Genomic DNA, 24,729 nt, shown 5'->3' with positions numbered 1-24,729 from the left:
CTGCCCAAGACTGCAGACATTTTTGGAGCAACGTAGTTTTAAATAAGTGGAACAAATTATTCGTGTTCATTCCAGAAGAACAAATATTGAATGGAACTCTATCGCGCCGACAAGACTATATATAAAAGTAGGGTACATGATTTTGTTTTCTGGAAGCAAAAGGTCAGCAAAACTTTCATTTATATTTGTTTAATTTACCAACTGTGATACATTTTTATCAAATATTCTCTCACTTAGTGAATAGACGTTACACTGGAACAAATAAAGAGAATCATTTGTAAAGGTTTTCTTCTGCATTATTATAAAACTTGGTTTAAAGAAGATTTTAAGCAGCTTAAGCAGATGTTTTTCAAACGTACTACAGCTGGTTGTTAGTGTGCATGGGCTTATGTAACTGCATTCTGAGTTATGACTGTCAGTTGAAGTGTGCGGAGACGTAGAGGGTACACGTGTGTGTGTGTGTGCGTGTATGTGTGCATGTGTGTGAGTGAGAGAGAGTTCCCTGTGTCGTCCTTTGCTGCAGCGTCCATGCGAATGTCCCTCCTGACCCCTCCCCCATCTTAAAATAACTGGTGATGTATGCGCCAAAGCAAAGTGTTTGACTCACCTTGCGTTGTGTTTCAATTGACCTCTGGTGAGACGAGTGCTGAATTGTGTGTAAATCTGTGTGTGTGTGTGTGTGTGTGTGTGTGTGTGTGTGTGTGTGTGTGTGTGTGTGTGTGTGTGTGTGACCGTGTGAATGTGTTTGTGCACATTACATAAGCAGCCAGGCTGAAGTCATTGCAACACATGGAGCCTGCAAAATAACACACATGTGCACAAAAAAAAAACATACATGACTGACCAAGCGTTACAGAGCTGTGCTGAATCTACAGTGAGGGAATGAACTGTTGTAGGTGTGGAAGAAAGGAGTGGTCTCCTTGTGTCTTTGTCTTCCTCCACTAATGGTTATTCTATCCTTGAGCGCTCTTCCTTCCTTTACTTTCTTTTTTGCTTACAGTGTCAGCTGATTGTGTCTCTTGTTTTCCCTGCAGAGACGTAGTAATCTAAGGAAACACTGACCTGTTATCTCACCATGTTCACGCACAAGAGCACCAACACGCAAACACATACACACCCATGTTACCTCTGTCCCTTTTTCTTCTCTGACTCGGGCAAACACAAAGCCTCGTCATAAACGACACATCAACAACAACCACAACTGTAATTGCACCTCCAAACAATCCATCTCTCTCTTTCACCCACAGTGTACTCCAAACCTTCAGCCCCCAGGTGTCAGAAAAATGTGTGTAATTGAGTGTGTGTGTGTGTGTGTGTGTGTGTGTCTGTATGTGTTGTGTGTGTAATCGAGGAGGGGGGTCAGAGATGAGCGTGTGCCCGTGAAGAACGCCGCAGGCTGCCAGTGAGACTGTTTCTAAGATGTTTTTTATTTTTGAAAGATGATGAAAAATCACAGATGAGAGCAGCGTAATGACTTGCCACCTGGTGGGACGCAAATAAAAGAAGAGGGTAGACGGGAAGGAAAATGAAAATGTGTGAGGCGAGCACAGGCGGGATGTGGACCCGCTGTAAATAAAGTTAAGTTGAAGGCAGTGGGACTGATCGGGGATTATTTGGGTGGCTGATTGTTAATAATTCCCCTGTGATTTTAATCGTACCAAATTGAAGCTTTAGCAGGCAACACTTTCATTAGAATTGTGTTAAAATAATCATTTTTGATAATTGCACGTCACTAGCAATATTACATTTAGGTATTCTATTAAATCAATGGCATCTGATCTACAGTAAGTCTGAGCACCACACAGCTTCTTTTTTTTTTTTTTTATTTATCTGCACTGAATCTATCAACCAACCAGTATAGTTTCATGTAATTAGCCAATCACAGCAACCCTGCACAAACTTGCATCACTTCTCCATCACTTGTCTATGCAGCTGCATGTTGCATGTTTGCATGTTTCGTGCACTGCTTTCTCTATTTGAGGTAGCAGAGAGACGGGCAGAAGGTTTTGTTCTACTGGAATGTTTATGTTGTGTCACCTCATCACCACCTTCTGTCAGATGTGTTTTCCTCACAACAGGCACAATATCAGAGAAATGTTTTTGTTTTGTTCAAGGAAAACATAAATATCGAGACCAAACCGGGGTATAGATTGCTTGTCCGGCACTGTTGAATGAAACATTTTTCTGTCCCTTTGGAAGATTAAACACCAGCTCTTTAAGTCTTTAAATTAGGTCTGTCAGTCCAACTTAATGCTTTAATGCTCTCCCTAAATTTAAAATGAATTGGATGTTAATTATATTTAATTGCATCGCTGGTGTCTCACTGTTTATCCCACTGGGCATCTCTTGAGGATACAACATTTTAAACAGGCACTTCAACCTATGGCTCTGTGTTCTTTATAATTCTTTAAGAGGCAGAAAAACACAACTTCGAACCAATGCCTGGATGCTAAAATGCCCTCTGAGACCAACTGCTGCTGCAGACTTACTTTGACCACACATTAATAGAAATGTCTGATAGATATTATGGTGTGAGGTAACTCACTTTATGGCTGTTTCCCATTCCTCGCCTGTGATCAATACAAATACTGTTTCCTGCAGGAGAGCAGTGAAATGAATATTGCAGTGTGGAGCAGCTTCTGTCAGGGCTGAGTTGAGGTTTATTTCATGGCGTGCAGGTGCTTTTTTTAGATAACTGTTGGTTTGATGCAACTCTGTAGTTACAAGTTTCAGTACATTATTAATGAGAGTGGCCAGAGAAAGCGTGAGCGGGAGAGCGACCTGATAGATAAATGGAGGCGAAGTGAAGGAGAGAGGAGGAGGGGGAGAGAAACCCCAGACCTTGCCATCATCTGTGTCCTGTTTTGTCAGTAATCTCTTCGCTGTTGCATAAGGCTTTCGCCTCGACAAGCCCTGAGCTCTCACTGTGTCCGTCTGTCTGTTGCACTCGCTGCAGTCGTCAGTAGTTCCAGCACTTAAAGGCCTCCCGTATGTCTTTGTGGGTCATGAAATGTGTTGATGAAACACTTTAATATGTGAGGACATGAACAGCTGATATCTGGCCCTTGAGGATTGGTGTGTTTGAGATGACTTTAAGTCAGAGAGAGAGCGAGAGATGGCAAAAGTTTTCAGCCAATTAGTCTGAAGTAGGGCAGCACAACATGTAACCTACGCATTTACACGGTGAACAACAAAATCATTTGGATTGAATTTTGCTTCGAGCTCCTGGTTGTTGTCGTCAGCCTTTTGAGAGTTTATATTTGGTTTTCTTTCTGCTGCAGCAGTAGGACTAGAGAAGGGCTGTATGGATTTCCTTATGCTTATATAACCTATAATTAGCAGCTCTCAACGGCCGATACAGAAAAAAACTAAAGATAATTTTATATGTTCCTTTTTTTAAAAAAGCCTCAGGGTTGAAAAGGTGGAGATAAAGTGAGCAAAGAGGGTTTATGTACTATAGTTGTAGATATTTTATTGGCTGAATATAAAGTTTGTAACGCTTATAAATAATAATCAGTGACAGTATTTCTTCATGCTGGGTTCTACTTTCACTGTCAGGAGTTAATCTTTATTGACTAAGATGAATGATTTGAAGACAATCTCAGTGCTTACTCATGACTTTAGTGTCACAGCTAATCATTTTCTCAGCACTTTTAAGGGTGAAACATGGTGATGGGTGGGGGGGGTGGGGGGGGGTGGGGGGGGGACGAGAAGGGCAGCAAGATTAAAGCAGGGAGCGAGATGACTGGGTTCCTGGTGTCACTGCAAAAAAAGGAAGTTGATGCACTGAGCTCAAACTCATGCACACACACACACACACACACACACACACACACACACACACACACACACACAAACACAGTACTCATTTTCAGTACAACATCTTTGTGATGAAGTCTAAACTAAAAAGCTTTCTTTATCATTCGGCATGATTGTGGCTTTTGATATATTTGCTTTAAAACTGTAATATATGCATTTCTTTCCATGAACACCTGAAATGTATGTTCGAATTTAAATATAGGCATCACAAACACACACACACACACACACACACACACACACACACACACACATGCCTCGCCTCATTTTGATCAGAAGAGAGCTGTCACCAAATGAAAAGCTTTTCATCTTTCATCATCAATTAGTCATCCATCATCCTTCATCTATGTCATGTTTCCCTCTTCCGGTACAAATTCGAGAGAATAGTTCCACCCAAGCCCCTGGCATGAGTACCTGTACATCTGCCACGTCACGGCAATGAAGGTTTGTGAACTGTATTCCAGCAATTTAGCAGAGAGAGCAGAGGGAAGGATCTGAAACAATCAAAGTAGCTGCAGAACAAAACAAACTGACAGAGACTTTCTAGTAGGAATAATCCAAAACTCCCAGCTGCTCTGTGGATATTACCACTGGGGTGTTTAAAGAGTGACTGGTTACCATGTGGTGCCCCCCCGACCCCCTTCTGCCTCCCTCTGCTTGCTTTCATGACCATCAGGGAAATGCATCTGTGTTTATGGAGTGCTAAAGAAATGAAAACAAAGATGACAAATAAACAAAGTATGAAAATGGACAGAGAAGAAATAACTGGGTCTTTGATTTACAGCAGATAATTTGCTATTTTTCATATTTTCTGTTTTATCTTTTTTTTTTTTGGAAGAGAAATGTTCAGTTTGAGTTGTACCACATTTCAAGGTCCGTCTTTTAACAGACACACTTCACAAAATGCTGGAAGAGAGAGAAATAATTAAACAAGTCGATGGTAGATGACCTGAATTCATTTTTTTAACTCATATGTATCTTAGCAGTCTTTTTGGTTAATATTAAGATATGATGGGTATGTAAATAAAGAATCCCGTCTATATTTGATTGAATATCAATGGTTATTCCTTTTCTCTCTTTGTTATTTTCAGTTTTGTAGTTTGTTTTTTTTCCTCCTTTGTTGCATGCTGCCCCTCTGTGTCTTTTTTGTTTTCAGCCTCCGGGTGTGAATGGTTCACACTCAATTTTCCATGAATTTAATGCTTTAATCCAGCTTTTATGCAGTTTTTCTTGGCATGAGTAGTCCCAAACACACTTTCAATTGGAACTTGCATTCAACTGTTTCCCTCTGCTCATCTTTTATGTCCGTCTAACTTTTACAGACACACCAATGCTCTTCCTACACTCTGCCTCGCATCGTTTTTTTTCTACATGTTTTTTTTTTTTTTTGACTTTTTCTTTTTATGCCTTTATACAAGAGTCAGGACAATGGACTAAGTCGGAATTTAGGGAGAGGGAGCCAGAGGCCAGATTTGAACCTGGGCTGCTTAAATAGTGATTCTCTGTGCGGCTCCGCCCCACACCCTTTGAAAACAAAATCCGAGTTGACCGTAGACGATAAGAACAGACACGATGAAGAGAATGTTTACAGACATCTGACATAGGTTTAGTCCACTTTTGATATTCAATTAATTCATTTAGATATTTTGGTGTAAATTCAACACAATACATTTTTAAAAACACCAATATTAAGGTAGACAAGTTTGATGATGCCTTGAGCTTTATGTGAAATCAGGCTTGATGTTGTACAGTGAGACTTGAAGGTAAAAGCAATAAACTTTTATTTTGAAAGCACTTTTGCACAAAAACGACAACTAAGAGCTTGTGACGGGAAGTGTTTATTTGAAAGTCACTCTCCTTTATTGCGCTGCTGTCGCTTGGTTTTATTGACACAATGTGATGTTGTCCTATCTTTCCTCACGATGAGAACTTCACTTTAAAGAATAATTCCCTTCACTTGTTGACTCATATTCCTCTGCGAGGATCTCTTCAAGCTTTCGGTGTAAAAAGTGTCATACATCAATTCAGACGCTGTTTTTAAAAGCTGTTGTTGTTGGCAGTGGACCATAATTTAAACCATAAAAGTAAAATGAAAAACTAAAGATGCTTCAAGCTATGATTATGTGTGTCTATACAACATTATGCTAATCAGTGAATATCATAACAACCTGCTTATACTGCATCTTTACTAATAACAACAGATTGTGTCGAGCACTGCCCCAGCTGTTGCAGGCTGTATGTAATCACATAGATTCAATTATCAAGTGACAGAAGTGGTCTGAGGTTCTTTTTTATGTTTGTTTTTGGAAACCTCTGCTACAAATCACATTTAGAAATTGAAAGTGTTTGGCTTCGGTTGGAGTACTCAGTTTAAGAGCAGCTGCACGGAGCCCAACATGAAACAATGTGTGTGACTCTCTCTCTCTCTCTCTCTCTCTCTCTACATCTGTAGTCCAGGGTGGTGGCCTGCATGACAGCCATCCTCAGTCAAATGGATGACCGTCACTATGCTTTGTACATAGAAACCTTCAACAGGAGCTCTGATCTTGTGGTAAACATACACACACACGCGCACACACACACACACACACACACACACACACACACACACACACACACACACACCTAAAGTTGTCTGTTTGATACAAATTGTAAAATTATTATTTACACACTTATCTGCTCTCATTTTCTTTCACCGCAGGACTTCCTGATGGAATCTTTCGCGCTTTTCAAGGACCTGATTCGCAAACATGTGTACCCCTCCGACTGGATGGCTATGATCATGGTACAGAACAGGTAGGATTCACCTGAGATTTTAGCATCCTTTAGCTTCCTTCCTGACTGTACAGGCCACCTTTGTTTGACCTGCCGGTGTGACTTTCGGAACTTAGAGTCTGTGGGTTTAAAAAAAAAATGTTGACACTAACAGAAACCCACACAGGAGAAAAGTTAGAGATGGTAAAGCTGGGATCAGGGCTGCAATGAGGGAAAAGGCTGAGATGGCTACTCTGTGTGTGTGTGTGTGTGTGTGTGTGTGTGTGTGTGTGTGTGTGTGTGTGTGTGTTTGCCTGTGTACTGATGAAGTTGAAAGTCTGGGGTGTATTTTTTGTGATGTAAGCTTGAAGAGAGGCCACATCTGTATGACGGGAAGAGAAGAGGTAAATAGGTGAAAGCAAGAGTGATGGAGAGAAAAAGACTGGTGGATAAGTAGTCTGTAGGCTGGGATTAGAAAATAGATGTGTAGGGGGAGAGAAAGAGCAAGAGGGGGGAAAAAAAGAGGAGGACAAGGGAGTCTGCACTGAATAACGATGACAGATAGATAGAGCCAGGGTGGAGAGACTGCGAGCAGATTTTCTACTTAACTTCAGAAATGCTCAAAGTTACAGCGCTATGATACACCTGCACACTGTGTGAAGTTGCTATCATGATGTGTCACTGTGACAGCACTTTTGAATCAGAAAGAATTGTGGTCTTCTCTGGAATGGCAGCCTAAAGCTATGAGCTAGTCTCGCTGTCAGACTTTGATAAACAACAAAGAAGTTGTGATCATTATTGTGCTGTATTCAAAGCTATTGCAGACAGGAGAGACCCCCCTCCCCCCTCGTCTGTACACAATCTGAACACTGTGGGTGGCAGAGACAGAAAGGTGTGGGATAAGATGAGGGGTAGACCTCTGAGGAGCTGGACACTGCTCGCATGGAGACAACGGAGACGATGACTGGAGGTGGAGGAGGGTCGCCACACTGAAACTGACAGTGGAAGAGAGCGAACAGATTTTGAAATGTGTCAGCAGCGGGATGACAGCTTGACGTAAAATATGATCGCTTTAGGACTCAAAGAGTAAACCCCCATTAAGAGCTGATCACGGGAGCAGGAAGAGAGGGAGGGAGAACATGAACGCAACGTGAACGAACGTAAGAATAGGTCTGAAACAGTGAACGTAAACGCTGAGCTTCATTCATTGTAGGACATAACTGTTTCCCCCTCACGGTTCTTTTCCTAATCACATGTTTTTACAATCAAGCTTTTACACCAGAAAAAAAGTTTTTTTCAGTCCTCAACAAATTTCCCTTGATACAGTGGTAATTTATCTTTAGATTTGGCTCGGATTAGAGCAATGAATGTGTGTGTCTCTCTCCATTAGAGTGTTCCTGAGAGCCATCAATACCTATGCAGACACAATGAACCAAAAGTTCCTCAATAATGACGACTTTGAAGTGCAGGTGAGCGTGCTTCTGTGTATTTGCGAGGCTTCCGCTCATATTGGACATCTCCTTTGTCTGCTTTAACACTGATTTATTTTACACTCTCAACATTCCCCCCCCCTCCTCTTTGTCCTGTCTAGTTGTGGAATAACTATTTCCACTTGGCGGTGGCCTTTATTACCCAGGAGTCCCTGCAGCTTCAGCACTTCTCGCCAACCAAGAGGAACAAGATCCTGGCCAAGTGAGAGCAGTGCCATATAATGCTATCCTTGCTCTGATGATGCTCAGTGATTTGTGTTCTTCTTTTGGAGTCTGCGTTTACTCTTTACACTCCCACTGCCTAATAAAACCCCATGGTGCTTGTAGATAGACTTTCAATTGAGCACATGTTGGGGCAGATTAGGATGCTGTTATCTTTTCCACTAGCCTGTTCAACATCTGAAGGGACAAATAAGCGTATTGATCAAGACATAAGAAGCCAATTTCTCTCTGTGTCTCTGTTTCTTTGTGATTTTAGATACGGAGATATGAGAAGGCTCATCGGCTTTGCTATACGTGACATCTGGTACAAACTAGGTAAAAAAAAAAAAAATCCTCTCCATGATAGTCTGTTTTTTCTACTTTTTTGGGGTATGCAAAAATGTATGATTACCCTCACGTCAACACAAAGCTGTGCATAGATGAGCGCAGCAGGTGTTCCCTCACCGTCAGTTTCCAACACAACCAGAGGAATGTGCTTTTGTTTTATGCATAGCATGAGAATAGGAGCTCACGATGTCAGCACCATATTGCATGGACAGACTTCAGGGTGGCATAACATATCAGTCTTTAAATTAAATTTAAAGAAACTGCCTGTACAAAAATGTGCTTTTATCCTCCAGACCAAAAAATAAAAACCCTGCTTGCGGATGTTAAATGGGGATGTTTTGAGTTGAAGGCAAAACATATTCAGTATGCGCAGTCTCATAGGATTCATCTGATTTCATATGTGCATTTTTCAGGCAGTCACAAGATCTGTTTCATCCCTGACATGGTGGGTCCCATCCTGGAGATGACTTTGATCCCAGAGGAGGAATTGAGAAGGGCAACAATCCCCATCTTCTTTGACATGATCACTTGTGAACATGCACACACTGGAAACTTCCACAAGGTGAAAGCACTCGCATACACCCAGAAGTGTGTAAACTGGACAATGAGACCATCGTGAAACAGACTGTGGATCATTTTATAGATCAGATGTGGTCAGACAACATAACACAATACACATCGCAGACGATTGCTGACCAATGCTGAAAAATATCTGACATCTACTCACTCCTCTGCAGGCCGCAAATTCTTTACCGTTTGGGTAAATCTCTAAATGGCTCAAGTGAATCCATCAACTTGACTTGTACATGTCAGACCTCAGTCTCAAAGTCACATTTCCCTCTCAGCTCACAGCAGACGCTTGGTTGCTATCAGGTCTCTTATTACAGCTTCACAAATCTAAAAGCAGAATTAATCTGAGATGGTTGACACAATTCAAAGACATATCCACAAAATTATCAAGATGTATGAATCCATGAAAATACGTACTAACGACATCAGTCATGCAGAAATGTTTCATCACAACATCTGAAGCTTTACATGGATGAATCACACTCGGCCTCGAATCCACACACAGACATACCGGCACATACACACGTTGTGTTCCTTCATCGTTTCAGAGGATGCTGATAAAAGTCGAAGCGTAATTTATGCTTTTGTGGCTCATGTAATTTTCTCCCTTTGGTGTCTCTCTTCAACCCCCCCCCCCCAATTTATTTGGCAGTTCGAGAACGAGATCATCTTGAAGTTGGACCATGAGGTGGAGGGCGGAGGAGGAGATGAACGATTCATGCAACTCCTGGAGACTATGTAGGCCTGAGTAATGAAAATATAACAAAATGACAGTAGTCAACAACATGCTTGAAAGTATATAAATGGTTCTAAGGAAAGTCTCTGGGTATTACCGCCATGACTTTGGTGACCCGAGGCCTGGCAATGCCTTTGGAATAGACGGGACAATCAATCACAGAAGTAAAACATGTGAGTTCGAGGTAGACTGAAAGGCTGGGTCGCCATCATCTATTTCATGGGTCTTGTTGTCGAACTCAATAAGTGAAATTAATTTATGTTCAAAACTGACGATATACTTCATGCAAGTCGCTGTGTAGTTAATGTTAATCCTGGAAATTAGAGGAATAAGAACATGAATGTCAGCTAGAACTATCTTTGTTATGACCATGTCTCCCAGGCGTTGTGATGTTCAATCACAGCATTAAACCAACTTCATATGAGATAAAGATGCAATATAAGGCTTGCAACTATGTCTGACTGAAGGAGGGCGAGACGCATCTGCTGGAGCAGATACATCATTAGCTCATATATGTGTCTGCTTCCTAGGCTGCAGCTTTGTTATAAATAGAATTTGGAATAATCTCCTTCAAACCCCTAAAAAGTAAGGTGTAACTTGTGCTGCTGCTCTTCTTGCAAAAATCTTAACAAAACTGCCAGACTTCAAACCCCTGAATATTAAGGCAACATCCTCTGATGATCATTAACACGTTCGTCCTGTCTGCCAGTCTGTTGGACTGCGCTGCAGAGAATTCCACCCTGAGGCCACAGGTGCAGCACTTTGTCGCCTTGGTGAAGGGACTCCTCATTCGTCTCCTTGACTACCGCACTGTGATGAGCGACGACAGCCGCAACAACCGCATGAGCTGCACTGTCAATCTTCTGGTGGGTCCCGTTTCACCTTTCACGTTAGCTTGGTGCATTTTTCTTTTATGTTAACCTGGTAACAAGACTAAGAATGACGTCACCTTGTCGAATTTCACCATGTTGCTTTTGACCTTACCTCCACATACATTTCATCATTTTTTGATGTCCCCATGTTTTATTGATGCTGAGCGAATCTTTCAAAAACCTCCCGTGCATCGACAGTCTGGCAAGCTTGACCACGTATTTGCATTTATTGACACTAACCTTTTGATTCATGCACTGTACCTTGTAGCTGTAGTATTGAACTTCTCAGCAAAGAGGTGCTGATCTCAGTCACACACTTGACGACACACAAACTCACACACATCGATAAACTCATTATAATTTGGAAGGCTAATGTAAGGAGAGACTAGTGAGTGAATTTATTCCATAGAGACCTCCAGAGAAAAAAATCTCAGCCAAAGCAAAACAGCCAAACTGATTGAGGAGTTCATTATAAAATACAGATTTATTTTTTTTTTTTGGTCTTGTCTTTGATGCCAAGGTCTTTGTATATCTGCTCCACGTATAATTTGTGTGCTGATTGATCTACAGGAAAAGATTCATCTCTGTGTCTGGTCTGCCACTGTTTGCAGAGCGTTGCGTCAGCTCCTGTCTGTTCCACATCCTTTCTTTTATGTGATCTTCTAATCACCCCCCCCGCCCCCCCCCACCCATGGCATCCTTGGGTTTATAATAGAACCCCTGTACCCTAAATATGATCTATGCCACAGCAGATTAAATCATAAATACTACCTCTTTCTAACTTTGAAAATGAAGGTTTCTTGTTTCAACTTGTCGTTTGTTGTTTTTCTCCCTGAAGAGAAGTGCTGGCACATGACAGAGGTGTTAAGCTTGTTGCCTGTAGCATCTGCCCATTAGCTATTCTCTTTCATTTGTTTGGCTCTGAGAAAAAAAAAAGAAAAAAAGAATCCTTCTGCTCACTAGAAGGCTGTTGTTCACTCTCCTATCCATGCCACCCCCAGGCTAACTTCACTCAGGCGATGCACACACACATAAACACAATCACAGGTAGTTGCTATGCTTCCTTATGCAGAGCCTCTTTCCAAGAAGCACACACACACACACACACACACACACACACACACACACACACACACAATCCTAATCGCACACACAACACTCTATCTAATGCCAGCTCAGCCAACAGCTGTCAATCAACCAATCAATCTTTATTTGTATAGATTCAATTCATAACAAGTGTTATCTCAAGACACGTTACAAAAAGCAGGTGAAGGACATCACTCTTTGTCTTTCACCATTACAAAGATCGTGCTCGACAAAGACTCATTGCTATCCAATGCAGCTTTAATCTTTCCAGAGAGTCTTTCAGCTGCTCGCTGAAAACATGTTAGCATTGTAAACTCGGCACTTCTGTCATACAATATGTATAAAGGTTTTAAAACGGCCATCGCCCGAGTGGTGTGTGAGTTTGAAAAAGGAAAGTAACATAAATTACAGTGCAGTTTTCTTGTTCGTGTTGTTGTTTGTTCAACAGATTTGTCAGTGTTAACCTCTGTGTGTTAAAAATCTGACCTTCATGAAGATTACCAGCAGGGAATTGGTTTGCTAAAACCCATTGATGCAAACACTGATGTGTCTGACCTTTGAAGAAGATACAGCACTTAAATGCATTAAGCCATAAATATGCACACAGCATGCTTTGGTTAAGCAGTGAATCGGACTGTACTGTGATGAAGCTCCTCTTATACATGTCTCTGTGTATGTCTTCGGGTGTTTGAGAGCATTACTGCGTCTTCTGGCTCGTGCTGGTGATGGGAGGTTGGGGTTACACCAGTTCGCTCCACTCCTCTGTTCTCTGCAGACGCCATTAAACTTCATTAAACTGGGAGCTTGTGCTGCTAATCTAACAAATGTGCACGCACACACACTCCTACACGCTGACACACAAAGGCCGTCAGAGGTCTGCAGCCTGACGCATACATAGACGCGCAGACAACTGCCGGGCCACACAAATGCAAAATTACAAACTTGGAGTCAGCGCAAAGGTTCAGAATGATTTTGTAAATCTCTCTGTCACAATAATATATTGGAACAAACACACACACTCTTAGCGTATACATTGATATTGACCCTTCTTTCCTTTTGATTTTGCAGAACTTTTACAAGGACATCAACCGAGAGGGGATGTATATCAGGTATTTATGAGCTGACTTTGACATATATACAGTTCACTGGTTCATGTCTGTGTTGTATATTCAATAGTGTGTCTGTTGAAGAGTGTGTACGTGTCTGTGCGAGTGTGTGCTAGTCCATAATCTGACAAGGGATTATATGAGTCCCACTGAATTAATGTCAAAATCCACAGGATCAGCTCTTGGTCTGACCGGAGGGTGAGCAGAGAGGGAGAGAAGCATGATGGGCACAAGAGGGGGGGGGGGGTGGGGGGGGGGGACTGACGAATGGACGGAGAGAGACAGGATGATGAGAGTCAAGTGTATGGGGGAATATGGATCCCCACAGTTCCCATGGTGCAATTATGGCGATAGCCTATAGACCTAATTAGTTATCTCCAAGAGTGATTCTGTGATTGATCAGCTGTCTTCATCGGCCCTGTGGTGAATATGGTCACATTTGGACGGCTCTCTAGTCAGTGTTGGCAAACAAACAGATGAATGCAAAAACACATTTAAGCACTGTGTTGTGATATGTAATGAGCCAAATGTTAGCTGTTACTTCAGGCCATGCCTTGATAATAAAACTAACAATGGTATTGTGCAGTGCTTGAATTTTGGGTCATTAAATTAACATCTTAACTTCTTACACCTATTGGAAAAGATTCATAACAACTAATGCAAACACTACTGACAGTGAAGTCATCTTGAACATTACCCGTATTTGTAAAAGTTGCTCATGTAAAAAAAAAAAAAAAAAACCTCAGGTTGAAATAATTTTCATAGCACATTTATTTAGGACTGGCTGTTGTGCTGCCATCCAGAACATCATGGACTCGACATCATGGGATGAAAGAGCACCGAGCAGAGCTCAGAGTTTAACTTCATGGTTTCTGTGCAATAATAACCCCAATCCATCAAAAGTAAAGTGTCCGAATGAAAACTCATTTCAGGAAACACGTTTTTTTGGATTAAATTGATTGTTAAAGGGGCTTTTTCAAGACGGAGCTATATGCACCTACATATAGACAAACACAGGAAATGGTCAAATCTTCATTTGAATGTTTTATCCCACTTCTAAAACACGACTGAACAACAAATCATCAGTGAGTCCATTAAGAGGCATCCGTTGACTTGAGCTCTTGTGTGTAGGCATGTGTGCACCCTTGCTTTGCCTGCTGCACGTCGGATATATACTATCTAGGTGCGTGTGTGTAGAATACAGATTGATTGACACAATAGTGATTTATGTCTTAAATTGCCTTCAGCTTACCCAACAGTGGCATCTAGTGGAGGGATGTATAGGATGCACGTTCACTTCACTTGACCTCTGTGACTGTGTGTGTTTTGCGTGTGTGTGCTTGTTTGTGCTCAGGTACCTCTACAAACTGAGGGACCTTCACCTGGAAGGTGAAAACTACACTGAGGCTGCGTACACACTGCTGCTGCACTCTCGCCTGCTCAAGGTAGCGCACACACACTCTTAGGAAAAGATTTTTTATTTTATTTTTCCCCGGTTCTATGCTTTCGGTGTCTCAGTCTACCTAATCGCCTGTCGGTCTGACTCGAGTGAGACTGCTTTTTTTTTATCAGCTGAAGAATGGTTGCGACGTCTCCAGCCTCTAAATGATGAGGTTGGTTTATGGCACGGCATCGGCCACTGCACGACTATGATTGATGCCTTGAGAGTGCGTGCGTGTGTGAGTGAGTGAGTTTGACCTCTTTTGTCTCTTCATTCCTTTTATAGGACACTTCGAGGCTCACAGAGCAGACAGAGGAATAAGGGCATCTCTCCCCTTTCCTTTTCTTCTCCCCTCTCTGTCTAGTATCATCATGTCAAAGCAGTTCAACTCTTTAAAGTTTTTTTTTATAATCTCTCCATTCATTGTCAGTTCTGTCATTCCTCTTTCACATCGTGGCAAAGAGCTGGCTGAAAAGCAGAGCTCCCTTTAATCCCATTCTACCCCACCACGGATAGAGCAGGTCCTATAATGTCGTTCACTTGAGATGTCTCCAGTTCGATCCATAATAAATATCAGTCTAATTGTATTATCTACTTTTTTGTGTAATAAATGAATCCTTTTTGCAAACTTTGCTTTCAACTTTATGATTTATTACAAGAAAGAAAAGCTTTAACCTCTCTCCTCGTTTCAACACCGTGATGAATGAGACTGTAGAAACAGTTGCTCTGATAGTGACCTGTTCTCTTTAGTTTAAACAATAAGACTGTCTACATACACTATTTTCCTGTGTCTTTCTTCCTCTAGTGGCTCGATGAGATGTGCAGCCCCCAGTTTGAGTTTCACGGCTCCCAAACCCAGCGGCAGCTTAAAGAAACGCTCTACGACACCATCATCGACTACTTTGACAAGGGCAAGGTCAGCATCTTTGTAGTGCACAAAATGTGCCTCTTTTGTTTTGAAAGGTGTGGCTTCGAAATCAGTCCCACCAACACTTTTCTCTTATGGGGGGGACAGGAGATGATTTTTTTTTAAATTCTTTGCATAGCAGTAACCTTCTGCATTCACTTCACAAAAGGATGAAGAGAACACAATGCAATGCAATGCAAAATAATCCTTCAACCTCGTGATACGCAGGAGCAAAATCAAATCTGAATTCAATGCATGGCCGATTATTTTTGAAAAATGTTCCTTTCCCTTTTCTTCTAAAGATGAGACTGTGTTGCGACATTGCAGTCACAGTCGCTGTGAGCGGCCGTGCTGTTGACGATATCTTTTGTATTCTCCATGAGTGCTTTTTATGTTCTCTGAAGCAGGCAAAGAGACATCTCCCTCCTCTCTCCAGGGTCCTGGAAACACAGAATTTCACAAGCTGGCTCCCCAACCGAACAGATGTTGCAGATTTATTAACAGATGGTGTAATGAAGGACACTTTTTTCTTTCTTAATGTGTGTGTGTTTGTGTGTTTAGATGTGGGAGGAGGCCATCACTCTGTGTAAGGAGTTAGCTGAACAGTACGAAAATGAGATCTTTGACTACGAATTACTCAGCAAGAGACTGGTACTGTAATACATGACTATTTCATCCTTTTTTGTGTGTGATCGTTCTTCTCTCCGCCTTCTGCTTTGAATTCATTGTGCAGATGTTATGATGTTTTGGTTGTCTTGAGCTGTAAGTGGATATTTGAAGGGAGGCAGTGAACTCAAGCTAATTATTCAAGTAGCATCTGAAACACAAGTAAATACATTGTTATGAGTTATGCACAAAAATATGTATTTTGAATAAATAGTTGAGTTTGGTCTCTGTGAATGCTTTTAAGAGCACATAGCATTAGAACATATTGTGCCTGATCAGCAGTTTCACTTAATTAGCCATCTGCACTTGAACATTACCAAAAGGCAATGCAATAATAAATCCCTTTTTTTTTTTAAAGGAATACTTTCTTCACACTTCCTTGACTCAAATCTTCCTCTTTTAAGCCAGAATAAGCAACGTTTGAAACCCTATAATTCCACATGAGCGCACTGATATGGTTGCCAGTCATCAGGAACTTTAAAGCCTTCACACTTTGTCCTCTCCATCACTTGTTTGTTGCTTTAATCTGTCTCTTTTGAACCACAGTAGGAGTGACCTCCCTCTATATCCAAATCCTTCCTCCCCTCCCCACAGAGAATTACAGTTTAAAAATGAAAAAAAAAATCACTCTCTCCTTTTATATGACTGCAGCAGAGGCTCTCTCCGCTAATGCCGAATTTATGTGGTTATATAAATGACAGACACTGCCCTTGGATGCTGTGCACTTTTTTTTTTACATCTATCACCCTCAAAGGCCCAGCATTCTGCTGAGGGTGGCTTTGTATTTTGCACCAGCTGATAGACCTGCTTCAACTGCACACAGTTCAAACACTTCCTTTAAAACATCCTCTGTCTGTCTGTCCCTCTGCAGGAGAAACAAGCCAAGTTCTATGAGAACATTATGAAGATCCTGAGGCCAAAGCCGGACTACTTCGCAGTGGGCTACTACGGACAAGGCTACCCTCCGTTTCTCAAGGTTTTTGTTTGTCTCTGTTAGGGAGAGGGAAATGATCCCTTTGTCACAAAAAGACGGTGCATTCACAGTTTGTGCAAAAAACACAAAAGGGAAATAGATTTGATCTTAGGGGGTCAATAAACTGCTGTTCTCATTTTCATCAGTGGAGCTGAGCTTTCAAATTGCAACAGTAAAAAAGTGTCTGAACACAGGAGCATGACCGTTCACATCAAGGGACATAAAGTACCTTATGGAAACATGATAGATTTCTGTATCCTGTGGATTTCAGCAGGGTGAAGGATAAGATATTCCACCCATTGTCGCTCCTGTATTCATTAGATGTGTTTATCCCCTTTTGGTAAGGAGTATGACAAAGTCTCCATCTTTATTTCAGGGCAGCAGAGTGGTGAAAGGAGAGACCACATATAGTGCCATTAGTTATTGGCTAAAGATAATGTGTGTTCACCAGGTTGTTTTCTGTTGTTCAGAACAAGGTGTTCATCCACCGCGGCAAAGAGTATGAACGCAGAGAGGACTTTCAGAACCACCTGATGAGTCAGTTCCCGAGCGCTGTGCGCCTCAACACCACCACCATTCCCGGAGACGACATCAGGAACTCGCCACAACAGTGTATCCTAACTTTAACTTTTTCTGTCTTACTTTTCCTTTTGGTGTAACTACGTACATGAAAACCAAGAAAGTGGTGGTCCTAACTTATCGAGTATCAGCGTGAACTCTCTGTGAAGTTTTATCCCTGAATGATGTCATCCAGATATCCAGTGTTTCACGGTGCAGCCAGTCCTGGAGATTCCTCCTCGCCTGAAGAACAAACCTGTTCCTGACCAGATTATCAAGTCAGTCATCACACGGCATTTTGAAACTTACATTCTGATCACGTCGTCACATTTGGGTGCCGTCGTTAGAGATTTCTTTTGTTGCCCTGATTGGATTTAAACCCTCTCGCCATTCTCTTTACACTGTTTGAAGCTTCTACAAGTCTAACTACGTGCAGCGTTTTCACTACTCCAGACCTGTGAGGAAAGGACCTGTGGACCCAAACAATGAGTTCACTGTGAGTTTGAGTTCTTCTAAAGAAAGATCTATGACCACAGGGCCATGAAAGTGTTGTGTAAGAAGTTATTCTGTATTAGCTTTTTCATTGGTCTGTAAATATATACGTACATGACTCTCTAAGATAATAGGATTTATTTTATCAACATGTTTTGATTTGATTGTATGATAAGATATTAGATCATTTTTTTTAGTGATTGAGAGAAGCTCTTCAGATGCAGCATCAGGTTTCCCACTTATTATACATCATCTCTAGATATGAACACAAGGCTCATATGTGGCACTCGTCATTGTCTTAGTTGGCAAAGTAAAGACTCTCTGCGTCTGTAATCTCACCTCATAGGGTTAAACACTCTGATATTGAAAAAGGTCTTAAACTTCAGAGCTCCGCTTTCACACACTTGCTGCAGTTGAAGCCAATCCATTAATACAAGATTGAAAACCATGTTATGAGTATTCACAAAGGCGCAGAAGCTAATCTAAACTCCTGTCTTTTTCTCTTCTTTCCCCTGGTGTTTTAGTCGATGTGGATTGAACGCACCACCTTCACCACTGTGTACAAGCTGCCAGGGATCTTGCGCTGGTTTGAGGCCACTGACATGAAACATGTACGTTGTTTGTGTTTACCTCCACTGTCACACAACTAACCACAACAGATAGCATCCCTTTTTTTTCTCTCCCACATTCTGATCACCTCTGGTCCTCACTTGATCTGTTATTTCCCATAGTATCTTTTTTTTAGTTTTTTTTTTAACATTTCTCTCTCCTCCTCTCCCCTACTCTTTCTATCTCTCGGCTTCTCTCTCCAGACCACCTTGTCTCCCCTGGAAAATGCCATCGAGACCATGGAGTCCACTAATGAGAAGATTCTGACCATGATAAACCAGTACCAGGCTGACTGGAGCCTTCCCATCAACCCCCTCTCCATGCTGCTGAACGGCATCGTGGACCCAGCTGTCATGGGAGGCTTTGCCAAATATGAAAAGGTAAACGTAACAAATCCACCCCCTTTTTTTTTTTTTTTTTCTTTTTTTAGCTCATTGCAAATACAATGTCAAGCCTATTTCATAATAATCTTTGCATGAAGAGTAAACCAAATTAAAACCAGATTAAATGATAATAGTGGTATGAGTAAGCAGAGTTTAAAATGCATATACTGTATGTTATTTGTCGTCTTTTTTTTCTGATTTTGGCCATCAAAACGAGCACTGACTAATTGTGACAACTTGATCAAATTTCTGCTCTGTATTCTTTTCATTGCTAACAGAGCCTTACACCTCAAAAAACATTCAAACCCTGAGATTTTGAACTCGGGCAAAAAACGTCCCGCATGATGAACATAGACTGATTAGATCACTTTAAATCCTCAGTTCGTTCTTAAAGATCATTGGGAGGACTCATACAGTATAAAATCAGTGAGTTCAGAGAGTGACAATGTCAGAAGAAAGTGAGCTATTACTTTACAAACTGCTTTACCAAGGTGAAACGTCGATGTGTGACCCCTTAATGAGTTTGATTATGTCCTATTTATCAGGCATTCTTCACTGAAGAGTACATTCAGCAGCACCCCGAGGACAAAGACAAACTGCTGCGCCTCAAAGACCTCATCGCATGGCAGGTACTGAAACACACCTCACACACTTTATCGACCACAGTTGTGTCATTTTTACGTGATTGTTGTGTTGACATTATAAACGTGGGCTTTATAGATCCCATTACTGGGCGGAGGGATCTCTCTGCATGGGAAGAGGGTGACGGATGACCTGCGTCCATTCCATGAGCGGATGGAGGAGTGCTTCACGCAGCTGAAGAAGAAGGTGGAGAAGGAGTACGGAGTGAGAGAGTTGGTAAGACGTGAGGAAGACGGTGAAAAAGAGAGGCTTTTTATTGTGACACATCGTTGGTCTTCTCTGGATGCAGACAATAGCTGAACTCATAATGAGCTGACAGGCTGACTTCAGACACAGTTAGGACGCTCGTTCTTTTGCTAAATACGATCATGAACTCATAAAGTGGCCCCTTTAGGAGACATTAAACTAATGACGAGACGGAGTGATGATACGCTCTTTTTAACTTCACTTGCTTTTGATTTTTTTTACCCCTCTCTGACCATGAACTTATGGACAGTCACTGTCTATTAACTTTGCAACCAAAGTACTCTCAGCTCTTTTTTATTCAGATACTAAAACAAGTTTGACTATCTGTTTCCAGCCGGACTTGGATGAGAGGAAGTCGTCTCGTCCCCGCTCCATGCTGCGCTCCTTTCGCCAGTCCATCATCTCCATCTCGTCACTGCAGGGATCTGAATGTGGGACCCCAACTAAGCTCACTGCAGACAGGTAGCATACTAAGATGAAAAAATTACTGATGAATAATTCACAAAAAGAAAGTGGCATTTTAAAGCTACAGGTGTGTACATTTGCTCTTCTCCTCTCTTTGCTCTTCTTTCAATTGAGTTGAATTTATTTTATCTGTGTGGGTTAATGCCTTTTAACATAATGTTAGTACAATAGATATTTCGCCTTGTTTATTAACGACCTTCACCCTCACTTCCTCCTCTCAGAGACCTCGCCCCTGAGTCTCCAGTCTCCTGGACCTCCTCCCTGCAGCGCTCCAGCGGCAGCATGAGTGCAGGCACAGTGGATGAACTGGTGACTGTGGGCGAAGCAGAGGTCAGACTGAGGAAGAGCAAGAAGAAGAAGAAGAGGAGCAGCATGATCTTTATCACAGAGGAAAGAGAACGGACGAGTACACTTGACAGCAAACGGGTGAGAGTGGTGAGAAAGAGGAAAGGAGACGATGAGACGTTGAAGGGACAGGGAAGAGGATGTGTGGAAGCGTTGTCTGAGCTTGTTGTGATCTCTGTCTCCCTCTAGCTGTCCAAGAAGCAGGAGTTCCGTAGTGACACCAACTTGTCTGAGCCCAATGAAGGAAATGTGGTGCTGACAAACGCCAACTCCAGATCCCTGCCTGCCATCACAGGTATTTAACATGCGCAAACCCACGTGGTGCTGCGTAGTCGACTGCGGTTTAGTTACACGCAAAACTGGGAGGCACAATTAGTCGAATTGAAAAGTTATGACCCAAGACTGTGTTTATTGCTTTGTGTGGAGAGAAAGAAAAGAAAACTTACAGAAAGCCTTTGAAGCCTTGTGGATGTCACCAAAAAAAAAATAAAAAAAACTTGGCAGGCCAGACGAATGTTGCAGTAATTGCTTGACCTGTTTGGTAGCAAAGTGGTCACATTGGTCATAATTTTTGTTGAAAAATGTCCAGGTTGTATTGGGTGTCATAACCCCGCACTTAAAAACAGTGCATTAGACCGCAATTCACTGCTGTCCCTCTGGCCTCCCGCCATGTTGGAGTAGGCAAGCTGAGCCAGCATTGATTGTTGTTTTAATAGACTCCTCTGATTAGCTCCACTGACTGCAGGCTGTACAGCTTCACTGAACACACACACACACACACACAGCTGAACCGGTGTTGACATTTCAAACAGAAAATCATTGGAACAGATGCAAGGGCAAAATGTGTCAAAACAAATCCAGGCAGCAGGGGTGGGCAGAGGTTTCATTTTCATCCAGCTATCAATGAGATACAAAAGCAAGCGTTGTTTACACTCTAGGTCTGTCCCTGGCTGTGGTCGGAGGCACTGAGGAGTCGGACTCTGTCAGAGCCAGGAGGGACAGCAAAAGCATGTCTGTCTGTGGGACCTCTGACCGAACAGCAGACAGACGCTCAAAGGGAGTCATTAACCTGTTCTTCAAGTCCAAGGTGAGACCCACAGGTTTATTCAAGGCCCAACGTCAAGCATCAAGTTAACGTACAAGAATAAGCACCTCTCTTTGAGTCCTGATTGGTTACATCTTGGTTCGCAATCTTTTCTGACTCTTTGCTGGGAATCAGAGGAGATGATCGAAGCTGTGCTCCTGTCTAATGCTCCATGTGAAGCTAAAACCAAGATATGTTAAGTTTGGCTTAAAGACATGTCAGGAGTAAAAGAGGAATAAACCTACCAGCACCTCTAAAACTATCTTATAAACACATCTTAGGTTTGTTTTTTTTTATCTTTGGACAAAATCTGGCTTGCTCTTTCTCCTCTTATTCTGTATGAAGATCAAGCTCAAACATTCACAACAGCTTCCTTTTGTTTTTGTGGAACTGCTAGCAAGAAAGCAAAAACGGATTGTCCAAATATTCACACTTTTCTTTGGACAGGGGAAGTACAGTACTGCACATGTATAACCAGTATAGTCCCAGCTAGATGATGTTCAAACATGTTAGATCAATGATACTGAATTGTATTATTTATGGATCATCAACAGAACCTTCCACATAAATATGAACAACAATCAACCCATACCCGAGAACAACCTTTAAGCTTTCCATTGTGCGTGTTTGTCTTTCAACAGAATTCCAAATCGGAGGACGTGAAGCCTGGAGACTCAGCGAGAGACAGTAACAGTCATTTCTGAACTGCTTCAATTTAATTTCCTCTTTTCTATTGCTTATTTTCCATGCATATGTTTTTCGAAGAAGTTCACAGAAGCCTGAAAGTAACAGCAGATTATGCACATTCCTCTCCGTCTGCCTGTCAGTCTCAGTGTTGCCATTAATATAATTGATTGTACCTATCAATAAAGGCTATTTTTGAGGCCTTGACCTTTTTTTCCCGGTAATTTAAATGATTCCCAGCAAAGCTAAATGCCATCTTAAAGCTTTTCAATCAATTGTGCTTCTACAAGAATGAACAAACACAATCCATCTCGCCAACCGACTTGATTAAAAAGCTTCTTATTATACATTTTTGCCATTGTTGTGACTGACTGACGTTAATGGGGAAAATAATAATTTGATGAAGCACAAAGGTTACCGTGTCCTCCCAAAGGACTTGAAAGACAAACGTGCTGCCAAAAAAGCTTTAGCTCTAATGCAACAAACAAGAAAGTCTAATCAAATCAACAAACTGTGCAGCCTATGAAACAAAGTCTACAGGATGTGTTGAGTGTGCACACAATGAGAGTTGAAACAGAGTGCGTTCCCTGTGTTCTATAAATAATGCTTTTCATTGTTCATGAGTTAGAGCAACCAATAGCATCACCTCTCTTCATATTTGCCATGAATCCAGCATCAAGAAAAGTGAATATTGTGAACATGTTCTTTCTTTACTCAGAGCTTTATGACAAATTACATTCAACAACTTACAAGGACAACATAGAACTGGCAGACGACTGGCTGAACCTGATGTTAAGAAGAAATGGGTAGAGTTACTCTGTAACTGTGTTTCTGGGGGTCATTCATTACCACTGTGCTTCATTGGTTTAATCTCAAATAATCTGATATGTAAACACACAGTTGTGCTTTTCGAGATGCTTTCAACAGAAGATAAGGCGCCACACTGAAAGTCACTACTGTGTCAAAAGTTTCTTTCAGCGTCTGACTCGAGACTAAAACCGCAGCCAGCTATTTTTAATACAGATGGACTCAGTGGGGAAAAGTGAGCTAGCTGTAAACGGGAAAAGACTGAACTACATTTGACTAAATTCTGGATTTAAACCATTAGACATTTTTAATCACTTTTAGTTCTGTTTGTAAGGGGTCAGACCAAATAGGGTCGTCGATGACACACTAAGGATTCTGCAACCCTAACAAAAGTGATGGAAGGGATGTTGGACGACATGTCAAATCAAATTAGGATATATAACCTACATGGTTCCATAGAAGAGCCCTGCTGATGTTAATGTGATACTAAGAGGTTTAAAATTTTATAATATGTGATTTAGAAGCGATCCTGAGCCAACAGAGCTGACCCTGACCACTCAGGGTTTTAAAACAACGGGCTGTCGAAGCTAGCAGAGTCATACTTGTGCTATAAAAGTAACCCTAAAAATATACGGATTAGTGCTGAAGCATTTTCGTAAACAAAAAAAAAGGAAAGAGCTTGAGAAGTGGGTTAATTTATTGTATTCAATGTTAAAATCATGTATTCATATCTTAAGCATTGTCACTATACTTCCACATAAAGGGGTCATGTTCGACAGTCTAGTACGAGAAGACTCGTAGATTTTTCTCCAGCATTGATTCTGCTGCTTTAGTAATGCTAAAAAAAAGGACATATATGTGTACCTTCATAGATGTAAATGTGATACTGCTCATCTCTGCATTTAAACAGATAACACACATTTCCTTAATTATATTTCTATTTCTTTGGATTTGACACATAATGTCTAATATCTTAAAATACATGAAACTAGTCTCCTCAAGCAGCAGATCCTAGGGGATCATTTCAGGGGTCATCGGGAGTATGCTGAGGCTCTGCTTATGAAAAGTTGCAAAAGATTCACAATATTTTGCGATTTGTAATCCATGTTGAGGTTCCAAAGCACAAGCCCCCGGGTTTGAATCTGCTCTGAGAAGTGATGTGAATAATAAAAAATACACCAAGGATAGACAGTGTCTGTACTGCTGCCTGATTCTTAGGTGATCTTTTGGCCTGAGGAGAAACAAACTCACGGGCTGGTGAGCCTGCTGCTGAATTTAAGAGGGCAAAACATTACACCTTTAATGCTGTATGTTGTATAATAGTTGGTGGTTTTATGGAGAGAGAAAGACTCCTCATATTGAAAGCCAAAAATTAGTGATAGAGTAGTTGTGCTGCCAAGAAGAAGCAACCAGGTGTGCCAAGACCATAACCCAATCCAAGCTGG

The 24,729-nt window shown here is 41.5% G+C and overlaps 1 protein-coding gene across 1 annotated transcript in view; it reads left to right on the top strand.

Annotated features, from left to right (window-relative positions):
• dock2 (dedicator of cytokinesis 2) overlaps positions 1-22,805 on the top strand; it is an 88,248-nt gene extending 65,443 nt beyond the window's left edge. Inside the window, exons 27-51 of the mRNA XM_079351764.1 lie at positions 6,272-6,370; positions 6,521-6,615; positions 7,964-8,042; positions 8,165-8,265; positions 8,542-8,600; positions 9,026-9,174; positions 9,835-9,920; positions 10,628-10,784; positions 12,945-12,985; positions 14,337-14,427; positions 15,229-15,339; positions 15,892-15,981; positions 16,868-16,972; positions 17,440-17,581; positions 17,724-17,805; positions 17,939-18,023; positions 18,544-18,630; positions 18,832-19,008; positions 19,557-19,640; positions 19,732-19,869; positions 20,234-20,361; positions 20,586-20,790; positions 20,899-21,004; positions 21,648-21,796; positions 22,435-22,805. Coding sequence (XP_079207890.1) covers positions 6,272-6,370; positions 6,521-6,615; positions 7,964-8,042; positions 8,165-8,265; positions 8,542-8,600; positions 9,026-9,174; positions 9,835-9,920; positions 10,628-10,784; positions 12,945-12,985; positions 14,337-14,427; positions 15,229-15,339; positions 15,892-15,981; positions 16,868-16,972; positions 17,440-17,581; positions 17,724-17,805; positions 17,939-18,023; positions 18,544-18,630; positions 18,832-19,008; positions 19,557-19,640; positions 19,732-19,869; positions 20,234-20,361; positions 20,586-20,790; positions 20,899-21,004; positions 21,648-21,796; positions 22,435-22,497 — 2,709 coding nt within the window. The 3' untranslated portion in view covers positions 22,498-22,805. The remainder of the gene's footprint in view (positions 1-6,271; positions 6,371-6,520; positions 6,616-7,963; positions 8,043-8,164; positions 8,266-8,541; positions 8,601-9,025; positions 9,175-9,834; positions 9,921-10,627; positions 10,785-12,944; positions 12,986-14,336; positions 14,428-15,228; positions 15,340-15,891; positions 15,982-16,867; positions 16,973-17,439; positions 17,582-17,723; positions 17,806-17,938; positions 18,024-18,543; positions 18,631-18,831; positions 19,009-19,556; positions 19,641-19,731; positions 19,870-20,233; positions 20,362-20,585; positions 20,791-20,898; positions 21,005-21,647; positions 21,797-22,434) is intronic.
• The last annotated feature ends 1,924 nt before the right edge of the window (positions 22,806-24,729 follow it).

Source organism: Symphodus melops, assembly GCF_947650265.1.
Source record: "Symphodus melops genome assembly, chromosome: 9".
Taxonomy (NCBI): Eukaryota; Metazoa; Chordata; class Actinopteri; order Labriformes; family Labridae; genus Symphodus; species Symphodus melops.
This window is presented reverse-complemented; position numbering and strand designations above follow the sequence as displayed.